This window comes from Phoenix dactylifera, chromosome 1, assembly GCF_009389715.1.
Source record: "Phoenix dactylifera cultivar Barhee BC4 chromosome 1, palm_55x_up_171113_PBpolish2nd_filt_p, whole genome shotgun sequence".
NCBI classification, from domain to species: domain Eukaryota; kingdom Viridiplantae; phylum Streptophyta; class Magnoliopsida; order Arecales; family Arecaceae; genus Phoenix; species Phoenix dactylifera.
This window is the reverse complement of record NC_052392.1, coordinates 14312252-14330845: the sequence shown is the minus strand read 5'-3', so window position 1 is coordinate 14330845 and position 18594 is coordinate 14312252. Positions and strand designations below refer to the sequence as shown.

The 18594-nt window shown below is 36.4% G+C and overlaps 1 protein-coding gene across 1 annotated transcript; it reads right to left on the bottom strand.

Moving 5' to 3' along the window:
* Positions 1–1406: 1406 nt before the first annotated feature.
* Positions 1407–16607, bottom strand: LOC120111066 (DNA-directed RNA polymerase I subunit 1-like). Its single transcript, XM_039127433.1, has 15 exons — positions 16466–16607; positions 15353–15522; positions 13253–13412; positions 12819–13130; positions 9266–9511; positions 8933–9115; positions 7821–7983; positions 4786–4973; positions 4004–4267; positions 3372–3460; positions 3150–3297; positions 2834–3049; positions 2435–2701; positions 2189–2330; positions 1407–1670 (listed from the first exon to the last, which is right to left on the bottom strand). The coding sequence occupies exons 1-15, from the start codon at positions 16487–16489 to the stop codon at positions 1423–1425; spliced, it is 2820 nt and encodes a 939-aa protein (XP_038983361.1). The 5' UTR covers positions 16490–16607; the 3' UTR covers positions 1407–1422.
* Positions 16608–18594: the final 1987 nt, after the last annotated feature.

Sequence of the window (18594 nt, the reverse complement as noted above, 5' to 3'; positions counted from 1 at the left end):
CATATAAGCAAATCAAATATTTTTCCCTAACACGAGAGAGAGAGAGAGAGAGAGAGAGTTTGTAAACAACATACTTAGATAAGGCTTGCCATAATTTTTTCACATTCAAGGTTATTCAAAGTTAAATCGGTGCTCATAAAATAGATATTCCGAGTCCTCATGGCAGAGGTCAACGACAATGACAAGTATACTCAATCTTCTAGTTTTATAGTGACACTAGGTTACACACTCAAGAAAATATAGGGAAGATGAGATACATCAAAATGCAGAAGAGAAATGTTTGGAAATTAGGATAAGTTTTACTCCAGTAGTCTAATTTTATTCAACAAAAGCTTGGAGACAACTACTCATACGACTTGAAATACTGCCCCAAATCCTTTACAATATAGCAGTATAGTTAACTCATATTTGACTTTCGAGTTCAATTTGAATTAGTGAAAGTTATCTGAAGCAATGCATGGGCATGCAAATATATCGCATAGAAAACCTCTCAAATTTCACCTTTTCTAGTTTATTTACCCAAGACCATTTGAGAATATTTTGCAAAAATGCATGAAGAGTGTTTCCGCTGCATGTGACAATCCTGTAGTCCCTATTCCATTGGTTGCAGAATAGAATCTGCTGGAATAGCAGAAAATAAGTAATAAGTTTGATAGAAAATAAAGGAGCGGTTGAAGAACAACTAAGTTCTTACCATTTCTCAGATATCTTTATTCTGATTTAAATGGATAGGTGAGTTAACAAAAAAAAAAAAATCCAAAAGGTGCCACTACCACCAACCCTAGACAGTGGTGGATAGGAAAAAATGGAAATGTTGAAAATACAATTTTACTCTAGGTTAAACCCATCCTGCACCAGGGCTTAAGAAAGAGGCAAATCACTTTATAAACACAGAAGACCAAACAAGTTTTGAACCTTAATCAGTTTTAGAATCATAATCTGCATTAACAAGTCCACAAATCATGATTCTAACTACAGTACAACTATTATTGCAATTAGAGGCTAGCTAACTATGTAGTAGAATGCATAAAGATCGCTCATGAAACCTAATGCTCATAATCTCACCCAACTCAACCTTGAGTAGGCAATTCTATCTTAGTTTAATCTAGCTTCACTTTGCACCATTTTTTTTTTGCTGACACTTTGGTTACTTTATCTTCATGCTCATCTTTGTTTGGTTAAAAAAAAAGTTTCCAACTTCCACTCAAAGGATCCTATATAGAAAAAAGCAAAACAACATTAGTGCATAAGAACATTGGCCATGAGCTACACAGATGTCTGACAATCTTGCAAAACAATTAAATGTTGGAAGGAGACAGTTAAGTAATAAATTTTACAGATAGAACGGTAATGACAACAACCTTCTATTCAAACAGAATCACTAAAAAAACTGTGAACAGATTTACATCCACATCATACATACTAAATGAAAAAAATACGAGGAAACAAAAAAAAAATTCTTACCAAACCACCTTTAGCTCCAGTTGTCGTCATAAGAGAGAGACAATTTCTCAGAAAGGGCTTTTGGAGTCCACTTGGAAATAAGGTTTGGTTTACCTCGGAAGTCAGAACGTTCATAGAACTGGACATCATTCTATCCAACAATGTTGTTGCAGATTCTCTATTACGACATAGGACCTTCTCGATCTCCCTCTGTAATTTCATTGGGTCTAGCAAAAGTCCAATACGATACCCAAACAAAGTGTGTTAAATATATTAAAATTTTAAAATACAAAGTACAAACAAAAACTTCAAGAGATGTCATATTCCTTTTTTTGGTTAAAGATGTCATATTAAAAGGTCGTGTTACCACATAAAAAGAAACAGAAAAGGCATTGTAGTAGCAGTTTTTTTAGATGACCGAAGCAAATCTAGGTAACACTTAATTCAAATATGGATTAAATCAAAGCACCACAATGGCCCCAACATCGGAAGAAGCTTAAGAGTATGATAAATACATAAATAGATCAGCCGGGTCTTTGCCAGGGACTCTTAACACAAGACAAACGAGAAGTGATAACACCAAACATTTTGAGGGTTTGGAGGTTGGAGGAGGGAGGGACAGAGGGACGGAGACAGGGGGAGAGAGAGAGATCGGGGACATAAATTCATTATTTAATATTTTAAAATGAAAGGCTTGTGAATGGAATCGTAACATGCACACTGTAGCCGAGTAATTTGAACAAACCTCTATCCCCATCTTTAAAAGCAGTAAAACGAATGTGGACATCTTCACTTAGTGCTTCACTTTTTTCTAGTATTCTTTTCCTCTCCATATCTGAACTCTGGTCGAGTAAAAGGTCATCTACTCCACAAGTAAATCCATGCATCTGAAACCATAAGTTGTCATTCACTATATGCACACAGGTAAGGCATTAAAATAAATAGCAATGCATCAATTGTATAATTCCTGGGAAAAAACTTAGCAATTGACCTGTAGAAATAAAGTAAATAGACGACTGAAAACTGAAAGCAAAATGCCTGCAGTGTCTGCACCATAGAGTTCATGGATCGTATGGACCAACCCATATTTCCCAAATTGAGCCTTGTCAACCATTCCATGTATGAGATCATTGTTGTAAATAAGTAACTTCAGTTCATTATGATTTTTTCCAAGATATTCCTTGGGAATTCTGCCTTTATTTTCAACAGTAAATGGTGGGCGGCCTCGTGTAATATGATTTAAAATTGCAGTTATGACCTGGATTGCCACAAAGAAGTTAGATGAAAGCGCATATTGTCAGATCATTGAATGTTTCTTAACATTAAATAGTTTAAAGCTAAAGATAGCAATTTCTAAACAGTTTTCCATCAGCATTTTTATAGCATCAACCTGTTTTCCCGTCCATAGTGGAATTGGCTTCCAAATAGCAGGAAGAAGAGGCTGTATCTCATCATCTGAAGATAATGTGCAAACATTTCGACCAAATCTGCCGGGTTGAGAACTGGCAATAGGAGGCATGCAAGAAGCATACAAAAGCTGATGGTACTGCTCACGGGTCAAAAATGTGTCCAACTTTGTTAGAAGTACAGCACTTACTATATGATCCTGAAGAATACATTGCAGAAAACATTGGGAACTGACAAATTCAGTTTCTTTCAGAAAAAAAGAAAAAAGTTCAAAAAATGAAACAGCATCAACTCGTTACCTGAATCAGACCCCTGATTGGATCCCCACTTGTTGGAACAACGTACTGCTTGTTTGCATTAACAATGTTAATGGCTTCAGCCCGTGAAATTTCATCTTGTGGAAGGTGAACATTCATCTCATCTCCATCAAAATCAGCATTGTAGGTGCTGCAAAAATAAGATTTTGTTTTAGCATTGATGAGAAAGAGGAAGCCAGTACCAAAATAAATTCATTTTGAAACCTGCAATTAGCATAGTGCATGCGAAGTGTCTTTTCTCCTTTCAGAACACGAACAACATGAGCCATCATGCTAGGCTTGTGAAGAGTAGGCTGCAAATTCAAAAAATAAAACCACAAAGGAATAAAAAACCTATAAGAAATAACAAAGGATGCTACTGAAGGATCATATTAATTTAGACATGTTGAAATTATACGTTAAATTAGCTTATTCACTGGTCTTATGTTACAAAAGGCTATAGGACTGTTTTCTTCATTTTTGAGTTTTAGGCATCCAAAATACTCCAAAAGGCACCAGGTGTTTTACACATCTATTCATAAATCATCAGACAGAATAATAAACAAAGCAGACCCATCAAAATATTTCATAAATCTGCCACACATTTTTCTTCTCCGCTGAAAAGATTTGTCCACTATAGTAAAAAAATTTAATAAAATAAGGGAAAAACTGAGAATAAATATAATCAGATTAGAAGTACAGACTAGTTGTCAAATAAATAAAAAATGTGCTCCACCAAGTGGCTTATACATCTAACACAGTAACACACCATTATTTTATACCCAGCACAAATGGCAAATATTTAAAATTGTTAAAGAAAAGAACACCATGGCAATCAAATGTTCTTAAAATCCAACCTGTCGATTAACAAGTACAATGTCCCCATCTTGTAAATGACGATACACGACCTTTCCTTCAAACTCAGATTCTGGACCCTTCCCTTGCTGCACAAGAACTCCTCTTGATGTGGGCAGCTTCCTTGAAATTGAATTGCGCATGTTTCTACCTAATTGTAATTTATACATTCTCTCATTGTCCTTGTAATGTGTAGCTCCAGGATGAATATCAGCACCATTGATGATAGCATGCCGTAGCTTATTAACATTCCAGGGTGTCACTCGCTGAAGAATCACAAAATTTATTACTACTATTGAATAATATCAAGAATTAAACCATTAAAATGAAGGATGAAACAGTAGCAGAATATGAACCAGCAAAGTGATTGATAACATAGTAGCAGAAGGAATACATAGGGGCATGCCTTACCCTCCCCATTTGATCTTTACTAGTTTTGTGCTGAAGCCTACTTTACATCATGCTACATGAGCATTGGTTGGAAAATGTTCGTTATAACATACTTATATCCCAAATCCACCCTCCCAACACATGCACAAAGGGAGAGACAGACATTTCTTTGTATCTAGCATGCATAAAGACAAGGACAGGAATATTCACTCCTACGGTTGTGAGATTGGTTGGTGTAAGAATGAAATGGTATGTCAGAAAGAAAAGTTTAATAATAGAATTTGGCAATTTTCCATACAATTATGTTCAAATATACACATCTATATGTGCATGAGCAAAATAGCGACAAAAACGAGTTAAGAGGATATTTGAGTTTAATAAAACCCTGATATACCTCAGGATATGTTAACCTCAGTGCAAAATACGGAGGAATTCCTATTTCATTGACCGCTAAGTACGGATCTGGAGATATAACAGACCGACATGCAAAATTGACCCTCTTTCCCATCATTTTCTGACGAAGGATACCCGCCTTCTTCTCCAATAATTGGCGTATACCATTGACTTCCCTCTCAGTTTTAACTGCAGCAAAATGAACCACCATATACATCAGAATCAAAGAACTAAACAATATGAATCTCCAACTAGCAAAACGGGAATATACCTTCACAAGCATGACATGTAAATTAGGAAAAAAGGAAAGAAAATGTAAACTGTTGTGTTTGTGTCTTACTTGTAGACTCAATGATACAAAAGATTATTGTAGGTGCACATAAGAATGATACATAAATAAATATCTGAACTCAAGAACCCAACGAAGTTGTCACTGAAATTTGGCTTTGGTCAGAAAATACACAGTGAGAAGCCAACCTTGATTTTGTGGAGGCAACCCTAAGATAATAAATAAACAAGATATAATAATTATTGCCCTTAAAATTATCAAGTTCTAAACTTAAGAGTTCAACTTCAGCTTCAGGTTTTGATTTCCTTAAGAATATCCATGACTTGTTACTCACAATACTTAAAAACGTCATGCTTAAACTAATTGAAAAAAGGTTAAAGATGCCCAAATTTTTCAATGTTTATATTTAGTAAATGCAGCTTCTGTACATCTATGCCAAGCTAAGCTCAAAATGGAAAGTGAATATATAAAGCAGAGAGGCAGACATGTCCGATCTGATATTTAATACCAAGAAGAAGTCTAGGCTTCGAAAACGCTACTCCTGGCCCAAGCTCTAATGTTGCACTCTTGCAGTAGTTTGACATCTTTTCTCAACCATTTTCACTCTAATGTCAACCGGCTAATATTAATCAAGTCACTTACAGACAAGATATATTCTTGGTCTATATTCTCTGTATGACTGGGTGTTGTCTGAAAAGCACCCTGTTTGAACCAGGCCTAGCTTGAGAGACAACCAGAAGAGTTAAGCTTGGGCTTGGGCCAAGTTCAAGCCAGCGGCTACCTAGGCTTGGGCTTTCAACTCTAGGCTAGACTAGGCCAAACCAGTTCCCTGACACCCCTAACTCTTTTCCCCAAAACCCTTCCAACTATTTTATACACCAAATCCAAGTTTGGAATTCAAGGTGGCAAAACCGACAACTCAAGTATTAGTTAACAAATTATATAACTAATAATATAGTTGACAATGCATATAGGAGTTCTTCCAATTTCCTTATTGCTAATAGTTAAAAGCTAAACTTTCTAGGAACATCAACCTAGGTCAAGCTTAGGGGTGCAAATGAGCCGAGCAACACACGAGCTGCTCGAGCTCGACTCGGGTCGAAGCTCGACTCGGGTCGAAGCTCGACTCGACTCGACTATTACTGAGGTCCAGTCGAGCTCGAGTAGCTCGAACAATTTGTCAAGTCAAGCTCGAGCAGCAAAATACTCGGCTTGAAGACTCACAAGCCGAGTCGAGTATATATATTTTTAATAATATTATATTTTATTTATAATATATATTATTAATTTAATATTTTAAATATAATATTATGTTATTTTGACCATATTGCTTAATTATGACCAAGGCTCGAGCTCGAGTATAGCCCGGTTGATATTCGAAACAAGTCAAGTCGATCTCGAGTATTGCTTTTTTTTATCGAATCGAGTTCGAACTTGGATGCTAAAGCTCAATCGATCTCGAGTCGAGTTTCTAGCCCGAATATTTTGAATTGAGTCGAACTCGAGTCTCTAGCTACCCGACTCGGCTTGGATCGATTGCGGTATATTCTCGTGCACTCATGCTCAACTTCTTTGCATGTTTTCTTAAAGTTCTTACCCTAATATTTGAACTTCTTAAAGATAATTTCATTGACTGGTATACTGCTAGGACATGCTTGTTTTTCATTTTGGCTTCTTTAAATAGCATAGCGGACATACTTAAGACCTATTCATGAACAATTAGCATGCAACCTTAGCATGGCTAAAGATGCTAGATCTTACTACTAGATCTAAAAATAATGTGTAAATGTTTGGAACATGTCCACTTCCCAGTAGTGAGCCACTAAATGTAGCTTAGCATGTCTTAGCATACCAATAGCATATTCTTGAACGTCATCTATCTATCTGCACCAACATTATATGATAAGGCCTTGCTCGCTATCATTGCAATTTTTGGTTTTTAGATTTTAAAAAATAAAACACAAAAACCAGGACAAGAAACATGATTGATAGAGTATTTTTCTTTTTTTTTCCAAAAAAAAAAAAGAAATTCTTGCCTAGCTTTTGAAAAAAGTGAAAGCTATTAAGAGCAGCTTTCAATTTTTTTTCTGAAAAGAGAAATGTTTTGCTTTGCCCCCATCATCGTTATCATCATCATTGTCACAACCACTACCCTCATATTCGTCACCACCACCACAACCGCCAGCACTGTTGCCACCACCACCACTGCTGCCCATAGAATTTATGCTTATGCTTTTAAAAACAGTCAACCATATCAAACATATTTATGTTTTTAACAATTTAGGAAAAGCAGAAACACAGTTGCAATTTTCATGTTTTAAGAAAATAAAAAACTAGCAGTGATGCTAATTGCAACTGAAGCATGCTATGTGGCAGCCAACAAACATGGTCATGATAAAAGTTTCAATTCTCAGATGACATAACAGTTCATAGGCATGAGAAGCTGAGTTTACTGGAGATGAACTCAAAAACTGTCTTATAATTTGCAACAAAATCAACAAGAAAGACCAAGTAATTGACAAAATTAACTAAAATTATTCCTTCGAATGACATAGATTAACCAATTTTGACGCATCACCTGCAATAGCTTTTTGTCATTATGAACCAACATGAACATGAAACCAGCACAATGAAGACAGGGTAATGCTAGTAGATATGTTTGTACTATGTCTGTCAACTATTTACATAAACAGATAATATCAAAAAATGTAATAAAACCAAAAAAATGTTAAAGACATGGTACTTACCCCAGCCCTTACTACTATCAAACAACAAATTGACATTTCTTTGAAGATCCATCCAGCTCCGCACAATATCAGGATGATCAGGGCCATTAGCAATGACATTTCTTAAAGCAATATTGGATTCTTGCACTTTACTTAACAAAACATTTTGTGGATGTTCCAACACCTAGATTATATGACATATACAAATATATGAGATGTAAGAACTAGCTCTAAAATGTAAAATGAAGGAAACAAGTCATCTACATAAAAATGGCATCTTCTGAAATAGTCAGGCTTTTGCCTATGAAAAGACAAAAAACTCTTCATAACTCACATAATATGACAAAAAAAATAATGTAATGATCATAAAATTGTAGAAACAAAAATGTCAAAATGAGCAAAAGAAATATATCAAACACGCAGTAAGGTAACTGGCATGATGTTAAACACCAAAAGGGCTATGCTTGATGGCATACCTTAAAGCAGGCCTAAGAAGAAATTCTAGGCCAGAATTAAGATAGAACATAATTTGCAGTTTAGACACATTAATATGACCACTACTTTCACAGAGAAACACTATAAAGTATAAACTAACATGATATAAAAGCAAGATGCCACTCTACTCCAAAATGAACCTTCAGGTCAGGATCAAGCCTGCCAGTAAAGTAACAGCCAAGACTTGTGTTGTTTCACCCAATGCCAGACAGACTTAGTTGATCGCCAGACTGTCACCTTTTGTATAAAAGATTTGTCAGAACATGGCATCCCAGCAAATACAAGAGCGCTGTAGGGTTCCAACAATATGGCAAAATATAAGTTGTTTCATGCTGTTCAGATAGGTGCAAGCCCACTTGGAATCAAATCCTAGGCATTCTGGGATGCCAACAGAGGATAGAATTTTAGACATCACGAAGAGGCAAAAATGTCTTAGATAAAAGGGTGCAAAAATAAATCATGCAAATCATGGAAGAAGAAAAGGACCAATAATGTATTTATCAAATCCAAAATTGTAAAATAATGTTAATGTACTGTGATCAGTATGGTATCGTAGCAAGTGGTGAAGCAGTTTGTTTAGGGATAAAATCAGTAAAAACATACAGAGTATGAGGGCATGTCGGAAAAGATTTGCTCACCCCACGAGTACCACTCCCAGCAGGAGGACGAAACTTGCTTGGTGGAACAAGAAGAGTCTTCAAGAAAAACATTGCATATCCTTTGTCCCTACCCAAACGATTCAAACTTCTACGCTGAACATCGCATATAAGTGCACATATTTTGGCTTCATTATTCCACAAATCTTTTAAAATAGCTTCCACCTGAAAAAATCGAAAGAGCAGACACATGCATCCGATCATGCATACTTGAACTCAGCTATTAATGCTTCTAATAAAATTTAAATTTATAAAATACATGAAACCACATGGCTGCATGGAACATGAATTGAATTTAAAAAGTACAGTACACACCTCGGAAGGTAATAGATGCTTCTTCTGTCCTGAAGATAACATCTGCTTAGCAATCTCAGGAGGGAGATCCCTTGATTGTTTTTTAGTTTTTCTTTGGACTTTTGTAATGGAAGATGGTTCTTCATCAAGTTGTGAAGCACTGTCTCCTCTTGACTGTGAGCCTTCAGTATTTTGATCCTCAGTGGATGACAGACCCAGATCAGACTCCATTATGAAATTACTTCTTATATCAGAAGCTTGTATAGCCTACACATAATCATTCCAATTGTTAGCACAAGAATCATAATATCACTTAGCAATGCAGAAAACAAAAACAAAAAAAAAAAGTTTGATAAAGGTTGACTTTTAAGCACAGAACTAGATTTCATTCCATACAATTTGAGACAGATGGCAGAAAGATATGTGAAAAACAAAAAAAAATGATTAGTTGGATCTCCAATTCATCTTTTCTAACTATGTGACCATTCTTCTGGCCATAAATAAAATAGGACTACAACCAATAACACAATTTCAATTGCATCTCCTTTTTAATAGAAATCCAGTTCCCTGCATATTATCAACCATTTGGTTAGCTTAAAAATACAAAACTAAAAACAATGTTGAAGTTTTAAAAATCAATTGTTCTACCAATCTGTAATTATAGCATGCATGTATGGGGGTGTTTGGAGTCTAGTAAGTGGAGCCACATGCAGCTCAACTTGTAGGTGCAGGCAAGCTAGCTTGTTTGAATACTTGCAACTCAATTGCACAGTAAGTTGAGTTGTTTGTTGGGCAGCAATTCATGGCTATCTTATGGTAGGCTGACTCACGGTCAAAATGGCTGCAGACGAGTTGCAACTGCTCAAGTAGGTATCTTATATATACATATATATCTTTTTCCTTCCTCCCTTCTATCCCATCCACTGTAGAGTCCCTCCTCATTGTTGCCCTCAATGCTGCCACCCAAGGTTCACAATCTCGATACTGAATCTCGTGCAGGTACCATGTTGATATAGCGCCGGAACGCCCAACATGGGGCGATATGCACCAGTATTGCGAACCTTGCCATCACCAATACCCGCCACCTCCAAGAGGCCCATGGCCATCTCCACCTTAGACTTCAACACAACAGGCTTGTCCTCTTTCCCTTTCTCTCTCCTCCCCCGCAAGACTTGAGTCCCACTCGCCATTGCCCTCAATGTCGTCGCCGGCCCCCGCCACCATTGTGAGGCCCATGGCTGCCTCCTCCGCCTCGAACTTCACTACAACATGCCTCTCCTCCTCCTTCCCATCTCCTCTCCCCCACCCTGCCCTTAGGTCCCTCCCAGTTGTTTCCCTCAAGAACGCTGCTGGCCCCTGCCACCTCCGATAGGTCCATGATTGCCTCAACCTCGATGAAATGTCTATCAACGATGCCCCTCTTTTCCAGAAACTCTACTCCAAATACAAGAAGTGAGCTTCCTTATACATCAACTACTGCACAACTTAAATTACAATGCGACTTGAGTTGCAATACAACTTCAACTCTAGAGCTCCAAACAACCCCTATATGTGTGTGCATGTATAGAAAGAAATAGCATTTCATGGTATTTTAAAATAAATCTCACCAAAATTATCAAGCACAAAGGTTAGAAAATAAAAACATTATGCAAACAGAAAGAAAGTATCTACCTCGCCTTTAGTAAATGGCATCATTAATACAAAAAGAGCTGGTGTTTGTAAATTGAATGGAACTTTGCATGTGCCTATCATAGCATAAATGACAAAATGGTGCACGGTCCATTTTCAAAGATAAAATGAGGATACAAATATTACCAAACTTCTTATTATGAATTCAAACACAAAGTGGTGGTCACACTGAATATGGATAAGCATTAGCCCTCACCATTCTGCAATCAATTTTTCTTAATTATTTATTATTTTTATTTGGAATCTAATATATGTATACACTAAAATTGAGGCTCTGCTTGTGCAGAGCTCTCCATTTGCCACATGGACGTCCACATTAATAACACTATTAATAAAACTCTTTATTTTGGATAATAAGTAGGGCTCTTATTTAATATATTTCTTTATCAAAATATAATAATAAAATATTATTGATAAGAATCTTATTAGCTTATTAAACCACATTAAATAAAGTATTTTTTTATTAGAACTAATAAACTAATGTAGAGATTAATGACATTATTAATAACCATATTTACTTAATGTATGATGATATTGATGAAAAATGTTTTTTATTAGTATTTCCCCACCCATATCCCATGCAAGTCATTAGATTGCACTAATTTTATATTAATTTCTATTATATTTTTTATAATCATGATCTTACTTCTAAGTGAAAGTACAATCACTAATAACCTCGCTATATTGCATTTAAATATACCCTAGATACAATGCTTTCTATTTCTTATTATACAAAAGTTGGACCATGATCTTATTATTGTATAATGATATCATTTTACCATATTAATAGATATACATATACATATACTATTATAATTTTATATGGTGATAATATATTGTAGTATTAATATCAAAAATTTACTTTAGAAAATAATTAGAATTTTATATCCAGTATATTCTATTATATTTTGTTATCTACCATATCCATTCTATATTGCATTTCAAGAATAATTAGAAAATGGAGAAAAAACTGCACCCTGCGCATCATGCGGTTTATATGCTAGTTACTACTATTAAAGTTGCATCCTTTGTAATATAAAAATGTTGCATCTTTCACAAGATGCAAGTAGCATTGCGGAAATGAAAGATTTTTATTAGGGTTCATGATCAAGAGCATTGAACGTCAGAATGAGAAAAAGGTCCTTAAGACAATAGATTGAAAATTTAGAATCACAGACAGACACTAAACATGAAATGATTGTTTAGAAAGAAATGAAAAAGTGGAGACAGCGGCGGCAGGAGGAGGGGGGTGGGAGGGTGTCGGTGGGAGGTGGAGACGTGTGTGCAATGGTGGGCAGCAGGGCGGATTGTTGGTTTGAATAAAGTGTAGCCCATTCAGTTCACATAATATAGGGCAACAATTCAGCAAATGAGAACACCTAGATATTCTGAAAGGAGTAATCAGCTCCGGGTCCATGAAGAACAACCAGCATATTATGTCTCCCTTTTATCTCCCAAAGCTTACAGAAGTTAGATTCATAGTGAAAACCTTAGATTAAGGCAGTTGGGAAGGAAGGAACATGGGAATGGAGTGTCGACCTCTCCTTTCTAGTTTCTTCTCTTTTCTTTGTTTCACTATTTTTCCCAATCTTGCCTTCTATACTTTCCTCCTCCTTTCCTTCTCTTTTGCTTCCTCTTCTCTCATTTTCCCTTCCCTCCTTACACACCTAAGTAACACCACAACAGAACTAGTTCTTACAAAGAAGTTAAGGGGCAAACAACCTGTTCTGCTTCATATACCACCACCAAGTCTCTTCTTGGAAACTCAGAAATAATGTACTGACTCAGATAATTATGAACTAAAACAAGGCTTAGAATAATAGACCAAGCATTGAACAAAACCAAAAATTGACTCATCAAATAACAGTCAACATAACAAATATACCTTATTGAGCCAACCAAATGTAGGACTAGTAATTGTTGGATTTTTCCTACTACAGTTCGCACACTTCTTAGACTTTTCCCTCAAAAATTTAGACAGAATGGAGAGAGCCTCAGAATGCTGAAGTGAGGTCCATGTCTGTTGTTGCTTTAAATTCGTTATCTTTGACAACGATTCACTGGTATGTATAGCAGCAGACTTTGTTTCTTCTTCGTTTGGGAAATAAAATTCACCCCATGAGTGAGCTTCTAAAGTTTTAGCCCCAACAATGTCACCCTTTGCTATGAGACATAGTTGTTCAGCATATCTTTGGACCTGAATATAGTTCAAAAGGGAATGAATCATAGCAAATTTAAAAAAGTTGAGAAATTTATAAATGAACTTCGATAAAACAATGACAAAAGGGAGACTCAAAAGACAGCAAAGAGTGGAATTACCTTTTCTTCATTCAACCTAAACTTACGGCAAAAGAAGCAAGTAATCTGAAGAAGATTTTGAAGATTCCTGAATAACAATGGGTTATAAAGTGGTCTTGCAAGGTCAATATGACCACAATGACCTGGGCAACGAAAAGAAAGCTGGCCACAAGATTTGCAGCTGCACAAAGTATTATAAAAATCATGCAGTGGAAATAATTGATAATTCCTAGTAAATGCATTTGCTAAGCAATAATTCAGGTATAAAAAGACTTAAAATATAGGCTAAAAATAAATGAAAAACTGGCAGAAGTGCCTAAATATACCATGTTTGAAAATTAAGCATCTAAAATTTGAGTTTAACAACTAAATAAACTCAGAACTGCATTCCTTCTGCAAGCCAACAAGTTTAGAGACCGGTAGGCATGACATTAAATAATAAGATAGCATAATAATTAATGATTAGACATCATTTTATCTCTTCTTAATTGATCCTTTAAACTAGCAATGGTTATGGTGATTAGACATAATCTATACATTATAAGGATCTCAGACTTCTCTAATAAAGGAGTGCTAAGCATGAACTTGTTAGTGCAGGCCTCCCAATTGGACAGATTTGTGGTGATTAGACATCATTTTATCTCCTCTTAATTGATCCTTTAAACTAGCAATGATTATGGTAATTAGACATAATCTACACATTATAAGGATCTCAGACTTCTCTAATAAAGGAGTGATAAGCATGAACCTGTAAGTGCAGGTCTCCCAATTGGATAGATTTGTGGCCTTCATGCATTGCCTTCTATTCAACCATAAGATTTTCCCCTATTTTAATATAGTTTTTGCAGGGGTCTTCCTAGAGCCTTCTCATGTCTCTTTCAACTAAGGAAGTGGTCCTTTTCCTCCCAATTTTCAGCTTCTCGAGCATCAGTTGGAGTATTCTTGATGTACTGACCCTCACCTATTTGCTCACACAGCAACTTGAGCTGTGCAGGCAGGATACCTCTCTCAGTTGTGGTCGTACATGTGATTCTTAATAAGCAGCAGGATTTCAGGTGTTTGACTCATGCTGCAACTTGAGTTGTACTGGGTTCATTCGGGCTAGTTCTGACAATTATTTCAGATGTTTCAACTTGATATTGTAATTCTAGCAATTCTTATCTTAGTAACTTGCCAGGAAGATGGTCATTGAGAATTTCTTATGTTCGCCTCGATCAACTTGCTGCCCAGGACAATAACACAAGGGTTCCATCGACATCTGTTAGTAAACTTCTGGAGATGTTTACTTGGAAAGTTTCGGCCCAGGTCAGGTTATGTTGCTGTCACGACGATGGCATAGTTATCTGGCCCAGGTGCAGTTTACTTTGTTGGTTCTATCTATGATGGGATAATGATTTGGACTCGGTGGCATATGTTGCAAAACCAACAGTCTGTCTTTCTTGGCCTATAAGGCAGAGGCAAGGATAAGTGGCCTAATTTCCACTTTGCAAGTGTTAATATATAGGAAATTTAAGAATAGCACTACGACTGAAAAAACTTTACCACGTAGCACACCCATGTATGGATGACTGTGAGCATCATTGTAATTAGCCCATGGACTTTTAAAAGACTTAGTAGAAGATAAATGTTGATGTTTTGATGCAGATACACTGGAGAGAAATAGAAGTGAGAGGCATTATAATTGGTTTCATTTTTATTTAACAAATTCTAATCATGCTTCCATTGATTTTCCTGGGTCTAATAAATATTTCCCACATGTTCTTTCTAGGAAAAAAGATGCTTATAGTGATTTCCTTATCTAATAAATGCTTCCATATGTTTTTCCAAAATAAGAAAAAACTAAATTAAAATTGCTTCCCCAAATGAGCTTCTAGGAATACATGTTTCCTTCGCAACTATGTAAGTGATAAAATGCACCTGGCAATATAAATTTGATATAGCACATATAGTGAAGTTCATGTTATCCCTCGCAACCCTTAGTCTAACAGCAACTTATAAATATGAGTGAAGCAATAATGTCATTAAATGCAAATGTAGAAGTAATGCAATACATTGCAAGCTTCATGTTCTATGTATGTATTTCTTGGCGCAGAAATTGAATCATCAATAAATTAAACTTACGAGTCAGTATCATTGATTGGACCCAATGCAGGATCATACAATCCATCTGGAACGGAAGCATTTTTGGAATCAAGGAGATCAGGTTTGGTAATCTTTTTAACGCTTATCTTTCGAATTTCTTCTGCTGTATAAAAGCTAAAGCGAACTGAATCCACAACCTCTGATGCTGCCTGCTCCAGAAGCATAAAATTAGTGCTGAGCATAAGTGGAGGATGGGGGATATAGCATCAGCAAGGTAATGAATACCACGAAAATACATCTTCTTTACAACTCAATACGATGTTATAGAAAAGCAGGGATTTCAACAAAAACATAGAATGACTTCAATATTGGTATATATGAAACAAAATAGTCACAGTTCCTGTCAACCAAACCAATTAAATGCAACTGTAAAATTTTAGAAGCAGATGAATGAAGTTAACAAAATAAAGAAAAACAAGTAAATTCTTGCAGTATTGAAAGGGGAAAAATAGCAAACTGAGGCTTTTAAGGAAACGGAAATTATATAACATGCAATATAAACCGCAATTGAACATGAATAGCTCTGAAAAGATGCAAAAAGATAGAGTTTTTTTCCCTTTCAAGAAAGAGATGACAGGGATGGAAGGAAGGGTGGTACTTGAAACAAAGCAGAGACATGGACAAAAACATAGAACGACTTCAATCATGGCATATGTGAAACAAACTAGTCACAGCTCCCGTCAATCTGACTAATGAAATATGGCTGCAAAATTTCAGAAGCTGATTGAATGAAGATATTCGCAGTACTCAAACGAAATAAAAGAACAAATTGAACCTTTCAATAAACAAAAAAACTAAACTAGAAACAATGTAAACCAAAATTTTGCACCAAGAGTTCCAAGAAGAGGTAAAAGGAAAAGTTTTTTCCCTTCCCTCAAGAAATAAGAGACAGAGACACACGAAAGGTTGGAAAAATCAAGAAAAGATGTGAATTTAGGTAAACCGACGAAAGACGGAAAGATCTTGAAAAAGCATTAGCACAAAACAAGCATAATCTTCGTCCAGATAGTGACATCTTGTTTCCAAGATTCGAATCCTCAACAAATGACTGTGACAAATAAAAGAAAAGAAGTATGGGGAAGGGAGGAGAACCTCTTCGGATCGGGTTTGGGCCATGTTCAAAGCGGAGGAGATGAAGCCTCACAGAGCTTGGAGGAGTCGAGGGGAGAAAGAGAAGGCACGGGCGAGTCCTCAACTCAATGGGAGATCCTCGGAACGCCAAGGTTTAGGGTTTTATTTGCCGGCTTGCCGACTTTATGTCGTTTTGCCTCCCAGAGTCTTTTTACTAATCGAACCCTTTGTGGCGGTCGGTTCGGGTCGGACCGGAAAAAAGAGCACGGGTTTCGGTTCCCCGTTTGCCGACTTTATGTCGTTTTGCCTCTTAGAATCCTTTTGCAAATAGACCCTTCATAGTCCGCGACCGGCGCGCCCTTTTGAGCGGGTTAAAGGCGCATCTATTGTGAAAGGCCTAATAAAGCGACCGACTTCGCTCTCCCACCCCCGGTTGACATAAATTACCGTAGTCCCAAAAAAAATAAATAAAAATAAATAATAAAAAGAAGAAGAAGAAGCAGCCGCGGAAAGCACCAACATCCCCATTTATTGAAAGCATAAAGTATGCTTCTTTTAGGGCTCGTTTGGTTCGCAGGAAAAGGAGGGGGGAAAGTGTGGTCAACGGGAAAGTAATGAAATGCCTCTTATTTGGTTGGAGTTTTCAAAGGAGAGAGATGGGAAAGTTGTATTCCCATGGGAATATGATTCCCACATTTCATGGGAAAGTCTTTCCCATGAGAAACATGGGAAAGTTACTTTCCCATGAGGTGGGAATCACTCCTTTTTTATTTTTTCCCAAAAAGACCCTTCAGCATTAAAGAAGCATTAAAGAGGCATTAAAGACCTAATTTTTATTAAGGGCATAATAGGAATTATACTTAACTTTCCTAGGAAAGTGGATGGTCAACCAAACATAAGCACTTTGGAAATTTGTCACTTTTCCATGGTTAACCAAACATGCCAAAAGTACTTTCCTAGGTATCCTCTTCCTAGGAATCTGATTCCCAGGAATCATATTCCTAGGAGGGAAAATACTTCCCGCGAACCAAATGAGCCCTTAAAAAAAATCTAAAATAGAGTTGGTATAAAAAGGTGCCAAATATTGTAGTTGATAAATTTATTGAAGAATGAAGATTGGGTACCGATGACTTTGAATGTTTTTTTGCTCCTCAATCCATGCCACTTCTACGTAAATTTGCATTGAAAGTGTCAAGAAAATGTCATATTTTAGAGAGATACACCATCGTATTTGAATATTTATAGAACGAGACATATAAAGAGAGCAAAATTATCAATTAGGTAATAAGCTTGAATGCCCATTTTCTTCTTACATATATCACGCATGTCCATTATTGATTTGATATTTTCCAAACTACCAGATGCGTCACTTATCCTGCCTCTGCTCAGATCATTGCCTCTTCCCGTCGATACTGTTATTTCTTTTAATTTTTACTTTAAAAAGATTTGGCTCTTTTGTACTCAATCTTGGGATATTGCATTAAGTGGAAACTTGTGCTCACGAAGTGTAGGCTAAACTAGTCAGTACACCTCTTGGTAGTCACTTCAGACTGAGTAAGAGACTTGTCCTTCTACAAAAGAAGAGAAAGATAGCATGGCAGTAGTTCCTTACTCCTCTGCAATCGGAAGTTTGATGTATGCTATGGTTTGCACATGCTCAAACATTGCTCATGCAATTGGAGTTATTAGCAGGTTCCTTGTTAATCCTAGAAAAAATCACTAGCTAGTAGTAAAGTGGATTTTCAGATACTTGAGAGGTAGCTCTAAAATGTGCTTGACTTTTGGGGGCTTAAAACCAATTTTGGAGGGCTATACAGATTCAGATATGTCTGGTGACTTTGATGGAAGAAAATTAACTTCAAGATATTTGTTTACTTTTGCAGGGGGAGCTATATTTTGGCATTCGAAACTGCAAAAGTGTATTGCCTTATGTACCACTGAGGCTGAGTATATTACAGCTACTGAAGCAGTGAAAGAGATGCTTTGGATAAGATGGTTTCTCTAAGATTTGGGTTTAAAGCAAGATGAGTACGTAGTTCATTGTGACAGTCAAAGTGTATGAGACTTGAGCAAGAATGCTACATATCATTCATGCACAAAGCACATAGATGTGAGATACCATTGGCTATGTCAGATAGTTGCAGAATAGT

Excerpts from the sequence above, each read along its gene's own strand:
- LOC120111066 (XM_039127433.1), bottom strand. The coding sequence starts at position 16,489 with ATGGCCCAAACCCGATCCGAAGAG. Across the intron at positions 13,131-13,252 it reads TTAGGTTGAATGAAGAAAAG|GTCCAAAGATATGCTGAACA; the intron begins GTAATTCCACTC and ends AACTATATTCAG. Across the intron at positions 3,050-3,149 it reads CAATCAGGGGTCTGATTCAG|GATCATATAGTAAGTGCTGT; the intron begins GTAACGAGTTGA and ends TGTATTCTTCAG.